Genomic DNA, 14,096 nt, shown 5'->3' with positions numbered 1-14,096 from the left:
TACACTGTGTGATACACATATCTTTTTTCATGTTCATCTTCTACTTCGAATTTTCAATTCAAACTATCTCAAAACTCCACAAATAATCCGAAAACTGAGATTCAAACTCCTTAAGATGTACTCATTCCAACAACATCCACTCAAAAGAATGCAAAACTTTGACCTTTTTTGGCTATAAATAGCTCTTTGGCTAATATTTGTAATATTTTATGAATTAACCAATTTTTGTACTAATTTGCTTATGGGCGGACATAACAAGTAGTTCCTCTCTCTCTCTCTCTCTCTCTCTCACACACACACACACACACACACACACACACACACACACACACACACACACACACACACACACACATATATATATATCGTCATCGGAAGAAGAAGATCCCGATTATGGCTTCCTAGAAAAATAATCAGAATTACAACAGCATGACAACAATATGAGATCATCATAGCTGACATCACCCATGATATCAACAAGGTATTTTTGTCATATTGTTGTCAAGTTGATTATTAAACCTGCAGATATACAGTTAAAATGTAATATATAAAACACAGTTGATCATATGAACGAAATGCAATAAAATATATTAGGTGGTACAGCCAACCATAAGCACATAAAGAGTAATATAAAAACTTGATATAAAATAGTAAAAATATTACAAGCTAATAAAATCGAAAATAATAAACTAGAGGGAGTAAGCTCTAACCAATTCTTGAGGAAGAGAACTAAGGAAGAAGTGTTGTATTGTGTTATTACAAGCAGGAGCGTATTCAGAACTTTTGGTAAGCGCTGTCAGATTTGCATAAATAAACAAGTAATAAGTATTACTACCTCTATTTTAATTTAGATGGTGTAGTTTGACTTGTCACAGTTTAAAGGGAAAAAAGAAGACTTCTGAAATATGTGGTCTTAAAAGATGAGATAACACATGAGATAAAGGAAAGAATCTTTCTTTCTCTCTTTTCTTCTTTCTAGGGGCAAAAGCTTTATATAGCCATGACATTTTTATTGCTGTAAAATCTTTTCATTAAGGGTAAATTGAGTAAAATGAAAAATTAAAGTTAAATTATTTTCAAATATAAAAATGTGTCATTCTTTTTTTAACGAACTAATCAAAAAAGTGTGTCATTTTAATTGAACCAGAGGGAGTATCTAATATCATTTTCCCACAAGTTGAAAGCTTAGGCCCAATGATTTAGTTGAATGTTATTGCAAATGGAGGTGTAGGTTCAACTTTCCTTAGCCTCACATTTTTAACAAAAATGCTTGCTCACAGAATTTAAAAATAGAATGTCTAGGTCCAGCCTCGAATCTACGACCTTTACAAGCCCAAATATGAGTTTGACCAGTGGACCAAGCAATACTTTATCAGGAAGCGATGTCATTATTATATATTACTTTATTTTTGTAGAATATTAATAAAAATATTTAATATTTTTTTCTGGCAAAGCGGTGTCGGATGACACCACTTCTATCCATGTACGTCCGCCCCTGATTACAAGTGAGGGGGCTATTTATAGTAGTCTGCTACAGTGATATAATTGTTGATATCATGGATGATTTTGAGTTCATATATATAGTACATTTAAACCCATTAAATATAAGCTCCATCTGCCTTTGGTTACAAACGAATAGCTATTGTAGTGTTTGTTGTTATTTGATAGGGAAATTGCATCTCAGGAGTTTGCAGAGTATTGTGAATAAAATATTTGGGAAATAACATTTAGACGTCTACTAATTTATCCACAGTAGGATTTTAGGTCATCTGAGAGAGCCTTTAAACTAGAGCAAGCATGCAATGAGATCGCATTTTGAAGTAAAGAGGTCTGTATTTAGCATCTTGTGTTAGTTCCCAGAACTCTATCAAACTCACACTAATAACAACACCAACAAATACTAGCTACTGCATGATGTAAACTAAGGGTCCACCAAACTGTATAGAGAGTCTAGTTCTCTATCAGTTCCCACAGTACACAACGGTACATAAAGAATACAATGATATTTACGTGAAAAACTCGCAGCTCACGGGATTAAAAATCAGTACCTACACTGGTAGGAGTTCAACTTCACTAACTGAGCAAACTTTAGATTGCTACCGATTGCAAATTACGAATTAAACTCTTTATCCCTCACCTTCTTACATTAACTATATTGTAAGTTTCTTTGTAATAACTCTATTACAAAGCTACACACTTGGCTAACTCTAGTCAAAACAACCACAATGATAATGGTTTAAAAGATGTCCTACGAATGCTTCTGAAAAGTTGTATAGAAATTATAATGTAATAACATAAGACAAAGACACAACAATACTAAAGGACACACGACATTATCAATACTGGCATCTGACCCTTTGTCGTGTTGCTATTTTGTTCTTCAATGCCTTAGAGGAATTAAGGGTGGATGCACACTTGGGAGAGATCTTTGTTTATGTTTTGCAAGTGTTAAGTGAAATCCCTTGCCTCATATTGATAATATATGTGTGTGGTCATCAAGGATGATGCAAGGGAGTGTCTAGTACACTGCACACTTCAACAGTGATGTTGTACTTGTTGTGTGTACAGTGCAGCAGCTTTAACAACTATTAGAGTTGACTTGTAGTGTGACTGGAGGAACTGCTCCTTATTTATCCCTGTTGCTGTTCCCTTAACTGATTTCATTGAGAGTTGAACAAGACATTTGATTAGTTGCTCTGCACACTAAAGAACCAATTATATCAGGTTCCCTATCTGGTTCTCAGTTTGTCAAATCATCAAAACAAAGGCATATAACTTATCAATTTTTCCCTTTTTATGATGACAAACTCAGAATTGATATTCTCCTATGAGAATCAGATTTCACATTGTTCCCCTATGAATCAGCCATATTCCCCCTGAGAACCTGTTTCTTCCCTTTTAATTTTCTTCCCCCTTTTGGCATCATTAAAAATATTAGACAAGTAAATGAAAGAAAAAGTCCAGTAAATTTAACTCATGCCACTTGTGTGCACACAACATAGCTAAAAATAGAACGCAAGAGTATAACAATGCATTAAATAGACGAGGATTCTCATTAATAAGGGAAAGAAGAAAACCGTAGTAGTAGTACCATAATTACACACTTATACAATCCAAACAAAAACTAGAGTACCACAATCAATAAGGAAGGACAACAAAAAGACAAGGCAAGATTAAGAAGAAACTAGCAAATGGGTAGGATAGGGGACATTGGATGGGGAACGGAAGGAATAGGGAGCAAGGGCCTGATGAGGCTATCCATACGAGCATTAGCAACCCTTTGATCGTTGATCAACTGCTCCTTTAGGTTCTCTACTTGGTTCCTCAACTCTGCATTTTTGGCTTTTAGGCGGACAATCTCTTCTCATTGAGCATTGCTGGAACCAGGTTCCTTGCTGGCCTGATTGAGCTTAGACTCAAGAATAACATTTTGTGCCTTCATATACTTGATTTCCTCATTTGCAGCATTTTGAGCATCAATGAGCTGAGAAATAGTGGAGCTGCTGCCTATACCTCCCTTCTTGTCCACACACTCACACTCCTCCAAGGTGGTCATGGTGAACATTTGCTTGGGAGTTCTCACTGATGCTCTTCCCAAAGGGACCTCAAAGCGTTCAAGTACCTTAGTGAACAGGAACCCATAAGGGAGACCATGATTTCCATCTTTGAAATCTGCTACCTTCTTCATATGCTTAATCATAATTCCAGGTAGATTAATGGGAGTGTAGGAGTCCAGTTCTTCCAGAAGAACTAGGTACGCTATAGAGGCCATGGATCTCCTCTCAGCCCAAGGTAGCAAGAACTTGTTCACCAACTCAAATAACAGTTCGTATTCTGGCAGAAGTGCTTTCTTGTGCACTTATTCTCCTGTTTAAACAGCTCGAGGCTTGATGATTATTTTCTTAAAATCTGGGGAACAGGTTCCCTCTACAGTTGACAGCCCTTTAGTAGTCACCCCAAGAATCTCCCCAAGCAGAGCCTCATCTATCACAAAATCTTTTCCATTTGTCTTAAAACAAAATTGTGTCCCCCTCTACCATAAATATTTCAGCATAAAAACTGCAAACCTCCTCTGCATACACTTTTGGACTCTAGATGTCAAAAGGATGAGTCCACTTTTGGAAGTCACAAATCTCCACCAACTTCCTCTTGCCTAAGCGACCAAGAATCTCATAATAAAACACTCTCCCCTACAAGACTTTCTACTTCAAATTTGCTCTCCGTTACAACTCAGATAGTTCTATTCTTCCTCTCTTTGAGGAACCAGGTTCCTCATTGCTACTTGGCCTCTTTCTGAGAGGCCTCTTCTTTTCTACACTCTCCTTCTCCTCATCTCCTTCTTCACCAACTTAATCAGATAAAACCTTCTTTTGTTTCATAGAAATTGTCTTCTTTGATGTTTTCCTGACCAGAGGAGCAGGTTCTTGAGCGGTTTCCTTATCATCAACCTCTACCACATTTGCCGGAGGCACATCCTCCTCATAAATGAGCCTATTTTTCATAATACTTCTCTTTTTATTCTTCTCCTTATTCTCCTTCAACACACTGCCAGGAGCAGCCTTCTTCTGCTGCCTAGTGGTGTCTCGTTTAGGAACCAAATCTTTTGTGGCCTTCCCACCGCTCCTAGAAGCTATAAACTGGGCTACAAATATGTTATCTAGGTCCTCCTCACTATCACTATATTCTCCCTCTGACACCGGCTTCGTCTCAGGGCGCACAACTTCCAAAGGGACTGTAACATAGTGAGCAAAAGAGGTAGGGTCAGCACTATCCAGGGGCTGCCTTGTAGAGCTAGGAGTTTTATCCTAAGTAAGAGCAGAAAACTCCTCTTGGACAGAGAGACCAGGTCCCTCAGTAGGCTGCCCTGTAGTACTGATCGGTGCTTGGTCACCTTGAGACACCTGGTTCTCATTCCCCTATTATTCCCCCTGAGTCTCGTCACCTACATCATCAGTCAAAGAATCCCCAACTAAACTTTTCACAGCACCAACATGCTCTTTTTCAAGAGAGGTAGAGCATGTTTTAATAGCATCACTCCTATATGTCTCACCCTCATTACACAATAATATTGTACCAGTAGAGGATGATATAATGTTACTTGATGTTGACAAGATATTCAAATCAATCCCCTGAGCACTTGGAGTATGAGAAATACCAGATGCAGAAACACCATCAACCTCACCAGGAACTAATATTTCATCCACGAGCCTTTCCTCAACATGCTGACTTGACACTTCTACTTATTCATCTCCTTCCACTGTTTCTTCAGTGGTTTGAAGAAAAGGATAAATAGTGCTAGTCTTTTATTATTTGACTTTTTCTGTAGTAGCAGACGGAGAAGGAGAAGCAACGAACGTTTTAGGATTTAGGCCTTTTCGGGTGTGATGGGGACCAGAACCGGATAGTGTAGGGGAGGGGACTGTGGATGGTGGTTGGTTGAAAATTGGGGCTTTTGTGAGTGAGAGTTGTGGCTCTGATCCAGATGGATATACTTCGTGAGACGGAGACACAACAAAAGTTTCTTTAGTGGCTTTGGGAGACTTAGTTTGTGGTGAAGTCATGTTTGATTTTGTGAGAGCAAGAAGACACAAGAAGAGGGCTTGAGAGAGAAGAGAAGTTTGATATAAACAGTGAGGAGAGAGACTGAACTTTAGGGTATTTAGAGTGAAAAGAGGGATCAGTTACAATTAGGTGTGAATGAAGAGATGGGTAGTCTGGTTAGTTTGTAATGAGTGCGTCGTTTGTTTTTTTAAAAGGTATCGTAAGAGACGGAAACAGTTAATGATGTGACACTTTAGTAGTTCAAAATTCATATGAGTGTAAGAGGAACTACTAACCTAAGTCATGGGAACCAGGTGCCCCGACAAATTTTGAAAATATGAGCATCATCCTTCCAAATAATTACAATGTCATTTTCCACTTGTTTGCTCTGTAGTTGACATGCGTGTTTACCTGTAACGGTATAGAATTGAGTTAGAAGTCTCTAGAAAATACTTTTTAGCAATTTACCTTACCATCCTTTCATATTCAATCATCGAGGGACCGAGTTCTCAGTTCATCTTAATCAATTCCAACTCCAGACGATTTCTTTCAAAATGCTCTCTGCTCAGTGCTTTGGTAAAGATGTCTGCTACCTGATCTTTATTTTGCAAAACTACATACAGATGAGTCCTTTTTCAACACTGTCCCTCAAGAAATAATGTCGCACATCAATGTGATTTGTCCTTTTATGCTGAATCAGGTTCTTTGCCATGTTGAGAGCACTTATATTATCACACAATAATGGTACACAACCAGAAAATATACCAAAGTCCTCTAGTTGTTGTTTGATCCACAACAGTTGGGCACAATAGGAAGCAATTGCCACATATTCAGCTTCTTCAGTACGGAGGGCCACAAAGTTTTATTTCTTTATACCCCCATGAAATCAAGCATGACCTTAGAAAGTGTGTCATTCCCTATGTACTCTTTCTATCCACCAGATATCCAGCCTAATCAGCATCAACATATCTAATTAAGTCAAAATTATCTCTAGAGGGATAATAGAAGACTAGGTCCTGCGTTCCCTTGAGATACTGCAGAATTCTCTTGGCAGCCTTCATATGATATTTTTTTAGACTTGATTGAAATCTGGCACATAACCCAACACTAATCACAATGTCCGATTTGTTGGCCGTTATGTACAGAAGTGAGCCAATGATACCCCTATGCATAGTTTCATTTACAGGGGAATCGGGTTTGTCCATGTCTAGACGAGTGGCAGTAGCAATGGGAGTATCAATGGTTTTTGAGCTTTCCATTTCAAATTTTTTCAGTAGCTCCTTGATGTACTTCTGTTAACTTATCATAGTTCCATTAGAGGTTTGCTTTACTTGTAATCCAAGGAAGAAGTTTAGTTACCCCATCATGCTCATCTCAAATTCACTTCTCATGAGCTTTGCAAACTCCTCACAAAGGGAATCATTTGCTGTACCAAAAATGATGTCATCAACATAGACTTACACAATCAACAGGTTCGTCCCTTGTTTCTTCAGAAATAGAGTGTTGTTAATTTTCCCTCTAGTGAAGCCACTATCCAGAAGGAACCTGAACAATCTCTCATACCACGCACGAAGGGCCTGCTTCAATCTATATAAAGCTTTGACAAAGCTTAAAGATATGATCAGGATGTTCATGGTATTCAAATCCAGGTAGTTGCTTGACAAAAACTTCCTCCTTTAAATATCCATTCAGAAATACACTCTTAATATCTATTTGGAATAATTTGAATTCCATATGAGATGCAAAAGTAATAAGAATTCTGATAACTTCCATTCTGGTAACTGGAGCAAAAGTTTCATCATAGTCAATTCCTTCTTCTTGATTGTAGCCTTGGACCACTAGCCTAAATTTATTCCTTGTTGTATCGCTAGACTTATCAAGTTTATTTCTGAACACCCACCTGGTTCCAATCATTATTCTATCTGAGGGCTGAGGAACCAGGTGCCACACTTTGTTCCTTTCAAATTAATGGAGCTCTTTTTGCATATCAACAATCTAGTCGGCATCTTTCAATGCTTCCTTGATATATTTTGGCTCAATTTGAGACAAGAAGGCTGAGGGGGAAAACATGTTTCTTTCCTTGGATCTAGTCTGAATACCAGAGTCCAAATGAGTGATTCATTTTGAAGAGGATATGAGCTCTTGTGCTTCCAGTTAGACACCTGGGTTTCAGGACCTGAGGGACCGAGTTCCTCCATGTGTGACCCATCATTGGCATCAATGGAAATATGAGTACCATATCTTTTCTCTGCATCGAGAGTGCCTAATACATCATCAAAAACTCTATTGTTAACTTCAGTTGTTGTTATGGAAGGACCAGGTTCCTCCAAATCAGTTGGAAGTTCTGTTGCATCTTCTTCACTAGTCTCCTTGACTTGACTCATTAGATCTACCTTCCCGTTTGACATATCTATAACCTCACCATGGACCTTTGAGACGTCACCATCTTGATCATCCTATCATGTGAATCTTTCCCACTTGAGTGGTGAGATTTATCAAAGATCACATGTATACTTTCCTCTACATATCGAGTCTTTTTGTTGTAGACTTTGTATGCTTTGCTTTGAGAAGAGTAACAAAGAAAGATTCCTTTGTCACTCTTTGCATCGAATTCCAATGCCTCCTTACCATTATTGAGAGCGAAACATTTGCATCCAAATGCTCTTAGGTAATTTAACTTTGGTTTTCTCCCATTAAGAAATTCATAAGGGGTCTTGTCAAGCAAGGACCTGATCATGTACTTATTAATCAAATAAAAAGCAGTGTTCACTGCTTTAGCCAAGAAGCTCTTTGGCACACCACTGTCAATCAACATTGTCCTAACCATATCTTCAAGAGTCCTATTTTTTCTCTCCGTAATACCATTTTGTTGAGGTGTTCTGGAAACAGAAAAATTGTGACATATACCATTTTCAACACAAAATTCATCAAACTTGACATTGACAAACTCGGTGTCGTGATCAGATCTGATGCTCACAATATTGTAGCCCATCTTCACTTGAATCTACTTGATAAATGCAACAAAAATTGGAAAGGTTTGATCCTTGGTCCTGAGAAATAAGGGCTATGTGAATATGGAGTAGTCATCAACAATAATGAAGATATACTTCTTTTTTCCTCTGCTAGGCATCCTCATAGGTCAACACAGATTCATATGAAGAAGATCCAGTAGCCTTGAGGTGCTCACTTCCTTCTTTGGTTTGAATGAGGACATGACTTGCTTCCCTTTCAAATATGCATCACACACTTTGTGATCTTTAAACTTTGACTTTGGTAGTCCACGAATCAGGTCCTTCTTGATCAGCTTATTCAACAGAGAAAAACTTGCATGCTCTAATATTCAGTTCCATAGCTCAGCATCATCAATGGCACTCAAGAATGTAATATCAATACCATTCAAAGAATCAAAGTCTGCAACATAAATATTTTGAACCTTTTTGCAATCAGAACCACTTCACCAGTTATGAGGTTGGTGACAGTACATGACTTTGACAAGAACTCCACTTTGTTTCCTTTGTTGCAGATTTGAGAGACACTCAACAAGCTATATTTCAATCCATTCACATAATACACATTTTCAATTGAGTGAGAGAGTGTTTTTCCAATCTTTCCAACTCCCAAAATATATACTTTTTTTGCCATTTTCGAAGGACACACTCCCACCTTGCAGGACCTTAAGTGGGAGAAAACCATCCATTCTTTCAGTCATGTATTTAGAGTAGTCACTATCCATGTACTATCTTTAACTGATTCCCCTCACTACTGCCTGCACAAAAAAATTAGAGATTAGACTTTGAAACCCAAACAAGTTTGGGTCCCATGTAATGATGGAATGGGTGAATCAAACTTCTTTTTTTTTTCTATACAAGTATCAAATAATTTTTTTTTCAGGGAACTGGGTTCCTTAGCAGTAGGTACCTTTTCAGAAAAAACTTTGTTTTTCTGCTGAGACTGAAGTTTGGCTTTACAAGAGGCCTTGTAATGGCCAATTTGACCACAATGAGTACAAATCCATTTATTAGTCGCAATAACATATTTGCTTTGTAGATTATAGGGAGCTTTAGCCTTATGGAACCCGAGGCCTTGCATGTTCCCCCATTACTTTTATATATATAAGTGATTGTATCAGAGGGTCAGGTCCACTAAAGTGACTTATCTAGATCATTTTTAACTCTCCTGAAGTTGTCTATTCCTTTCAAGTTCAGCTACAAGACTTAATTTGATATTTTTGAGTTCATTTTCAAGCTTAGGTTTTGCCGCACTCGCCACTTCCTTTCCCTTAGGATTGTTAATGCAATTTTCAATTTGATTCTTTAATATGATATTTTCCCTTGTTATTTCTTGCATTGTTTCCTTTAGATCTACAACTATAACCACCAAATCATCTCTCTTTTTCTACCTCACAAATTTCCTCAATTAACGTATTTTTATCATTAATGAGGTTATGGTAAGCATCAATCAAAATATTAGCTAAAGATACCAGCTTCTTTTGAGATTAAGATTTCAAATTTCTTTGAACATCAAGAAAGTTTACCTCATCGTCATCATTATCTTCATCCTCATCAGATTTTGCCATCAGTGCAAATATGGAGTCATACTATGTAGATTTACTTTCAACAGCCATCATGGAGGTGTCTCATTGGTCATCATCACCCTCAGATTCGCACGAGGAATCTCCTCATGCAGCCAGAGCTTGCTTCACAACATTATCAGCAACATCTCTTCTCTTGAGCTTCCTGTCGGGGACTGGGTTCCTCTTAACCCCCTTGTCCGCATTTTGTTTGTAGTGGTTATGCTTGTGGAGAGGACAGTTTTTGATGAAATATCATGGATTTTCGCACTTGTGATAACAGTCATATACTTTGGTGTTTCTGCTGGAGCTGCCTTTATTGGGAATTCCTCTATTTCTACAAACCATTTTATGGAATCTCCAAGTAAGATAGGTCATGTTTGTGTTATCACCACTTGAGTCACTGTTGTCCGCCTTGAGAAATATGTTCTTCTCCTTTTTGGGTTCTCTTCTTTCAAGATCCTTCTTTTTTTTCATCTCATAGGGTTTCAGATTTCCAATAAGTTCATCAATAGTCAGCTTCTGCAAATTCTTGGATTCCATGATAACATTAAATTTTCTCTCCTTAGAACCTGGTAATACACTGAGTATTTTTCTGACCAATTTGTTTCTCGGAATAACTTCTCCAAGGGAGTGAAGTTCATTGAGGTACAACGAGTATGCATATCCTGAATAGACTTATCCTCCTTCATCTTAAAGAGTTCATACTCAGTAGTAAGCATGTCAATTTTGGACTGCTTGACTTGAGCTGTTCCCTCATATGCAGTTTGGAGAGCTTCCCAAATCTCCTTGGCAGACTGATAGGCTTAGATGCGGTTGTACTCATCTAGTCCGATCCCACAAATGAGAATCTTCTTTGCCCTAAAGTTTTTCTCGACGGCCTTCCGATCAACATCATTCTACTCCTTTCTTGTCTTTGGAACTGTAACTGTTCCATTGCCAATGGTCTTCATGGGGACAAAAGGTCCATCACAGATAACATCCCAGAGCTCTGAATCCTCAGCCATGATTAAATCATGCATTCTTGTTTTCCACCAGCCATAGTATTGTTCATTGAATCTTGATGGTGTGTAGGTTGATTGTCCTTCTTCAAAGTTTGGTGGAGCAGCCATGTAGATCCTTTCTAAGTGTTAACCTTTTAGAAAGAACCTGCTCTGATACCAATTGATGTAAATTAAGAGTCCACCAAACTGTATAGAGAGTCTGGTTCTCTATTAGCTCCCATAGTGCACAACGATAAGTAAAGAATACAACGATATTTACGTAAAAAACTCTCAGCTCACGGGATTTAAAACCAAGACCTACACTGGTAGGATTTTAACTTCACTAACTGAGAAAACTTTAGATTACAACCTATTGCAATCTAGAAATTAAACTCTTAATCTATAACCTTCTTATAGTAACTATATTGTAAGCCTATTTGTATTAACTCTATTACAAAGCTACACACTTAACTAACTCTAGTCAAAACAACCACAATGATAATGGTTTAAACGATGTCTTATGAACGCTTCTGAAAAGCTGTATAGAAATTACAATGTAATAGCATAAGATAAAGACACAACAATACTAAAGGACACACGACATAATCAATGATGTGATCTGGTCCTTTGTTCTGTTGCTACTTTGTTCTTCAATGCCTCAGAGAAATTAAGGGCGGATGTACACTTGAGAGAGATATTTGTTTAGGTTTTGCAAGTGTTCAGTGAAATCCCCTGCCTCATGTTGATAATATATGTATGCAGTCGTTAAGGATGATGCAAGGAAGTGTGTACACTGCACGCTTCAACAGTGCTATTGTACTGTTGCGTGTACAGTGCAACATCTTTAACAACTGTTAGAGTTGACTTGTACTGTGACTGGAGGAATTGCTCTTTATCTATTCCCTGTGCTGTTCCCTTAACTAATTTTATTGAGAGTTGCACCAAACATCTGATTAGTACCTCTGCACACTAAGAAACCAATTGTATTAGATTCCCTATCTGGTTCTCTCATGAAGTTTGTCAAACCATCAAAACGAAGGCACATAACTTATCATTACATCTTTCTTCTTCCTAATATTTTCAAGACATAACCTCTTATATTTTTAAAGTTATGGGTTCATATTTACTATTTATTGCAATTTATATATATAAATTTGTGTTCCACATTAAAAGTTATGGATTTTTAGGACCGAAATAATCATGTGCCATGTGGAAGCCAGTAAAGCAAACCTTGAACGACGATTAATTAAATAACAAATCAGAAATACACCAAAAGAGACACAAACATTTAACGCGGTTCGGTCAATTGACCTACGTTCACGTCGGATATGAGCAATCCACTACATAAAAGAGAGTACAAAATATCGAGAGAACAACCTCACGAAGCGGCAAACACAAGTGACACACTAACACTTGTCCCATAAAGTTTCCCCCTAAACAAGACTCTCATTAATCCCCTTATGGCTACATTGTGGATGCTACTGAATGAGAAGAAATGATCCTCAATTTATAGAAGTCCAAACCTTTTCTTACAAAAAAAGGGACTAGCCAAAGAATAAACATGATGCTCTTTCCTTCAAGAGATAGGAAAACTAAATATGATAAGAAAATTAGGACAACACATAACATGGATTCAATTGAACATGTTCATATAATGCTACATCCTAGGGACGTATCTATATGTTAAAGCATGGGGCACGTGAACATATGCTCATCTCTTTATACCAATGTATAATAATGTTATATTTCTTAAAAAGTTATTTAAATACATATGCGTGCACCCAAGCTAAAAGAACCCTATAATTCAATGATTATATTATGTGCACTTTTACAAGTGAAGTTAGAGGTTCAATTCTCAGTTTATAGGCATATCTAATGTTCCTTCTTGTATTTTAATTAAGTATTCTTTTTTTTTTTTTTTTTTTATATTTGGTTTATTCATTCAAGTTCCCAAAATCTAATACACTGAAATCCTTGATCTTCCTTTGTCATTGCAAAATCTTATAGAATTAAAACTAATAGCAGTGGATGATGTAGCATGGTTTAATGATCTCAGCATTTTTGATATGAAGTATAAATATATATGTTAAAATTACTAAAATTATAGTAATTTGTTTTTAATCTTAATCTATAATTTCTAAATGGTAATAGATTTATGGTAAGAACTTAAAGGCTAAAGCCGTTAAATATATATTCTAGATTGACCTCTTTATAACAGTGCACCCACATTCTTGGAATTCTGAATCCGCCGATGTTACATCCGCCCCATGCTTCCACGATGCTGGTTTCTCGTAACGGCATCCAAGGTGAATGGCTGCTTGAAAGTAGTGGCATATCTGCCATGCACAAGCAACTCCGTACTTGAGAGTATAATAGCAAGGTGTTATCTTTTATAGGTCAGATTTTGGCCGTTCTAATCTCTCACTTCCAGAGCGTCGTTGTTGCTATGATCAGTGGCGAAGCCACTTTTGTCCAAGGAATATCAACTTAACACCCTTTCGCAGAAAAATTACCATCTATTCACTCTGATTCTCTCTTTGGCTGCTCTCTTCATTTTTTTCTTGCTTCAGTACTTCCAGTGAGTTTTTAAATTCTTGTGGTTTTTGTTTTCTCCACTTTCTATGCTCAGAATTCTTTCATAAATTTTGTTTTTCCTATATTTGAATTATTTTCAGCTCCTTGAACAGTGTATATTTAATTACAGAGAGTACCAAAAGCTACAACAACGACGACATATCCAGTGAGGGAGGGTAGTGTATACCTATTAATTAATAATATTTTGAAATTAGGACTATTCAGTACTTCGCAAAATTCTTATGTAACTGCCATATCCACATTAAAAAATCTATCAAATCCGGAATGCCAAGATTCATGTTTTTTCCAAACTACCACTTCTCGCGTTTGGACATAAATTTTTGAGATTGTGTTGAAAAATAATTTTTAAAAGTTGAAGTTGTATTTGAATATGCATTTTATTTAAAAATAAGTTGAAATTTTATGAG

General features: G+C 37.1%; 1 protein-coding gene across 1 annotated transcript; it reads right to left on the bottom strand.

The window, feature by feature from the left end:
- Positions 1-7,951: 7,951 nt before the first annotated feature.
- On the bottom strand, positions 7,952-8,533 carry LOC142173368 (putative mitochondrial protein AtMg00710). The gene has a single exon (XM_075238949.1). The coding sequence runs from the start codon at positions 8,531-8,533 to the stop codon at positions 7,952-7,954; it is 582 nt and encodes a 193-aa protein (XP_075095050.1).
- Positions 8,534-14,096: the final 5,563 nt, after the last annotated feature.

This window comes from Nicotiana tabacum, chromosome 19 (assembly GCF_000715075.1).
Source record: "Nicotiana tabacum cultivar K326 chromosome 19, ASM71507v2, whole genome shotgun sequence".
NCBI classification, from domain to species: domain Eukaryota; kingdom Viridiplantae; phylum Streptophyta; class Magnoliopsida; order Solanales; family Solanaceae; genus Nicotiana; species Nicotiana tabacum.
Note: the sequence above shows the minus strand (reverse complement) of the source record. Positions and strands in the feature narration are given on the sequence as shown.

Bases quoted from the DNA above. Each gene is read 5' to 3' on its own strand.
- LOC142173368 (XM_075238949.1), bottom strand. From the start codon at position 8,533: ATGGGCTACAATATTGTGAGCATCAGATCTGATCACGACACCGAGTTT.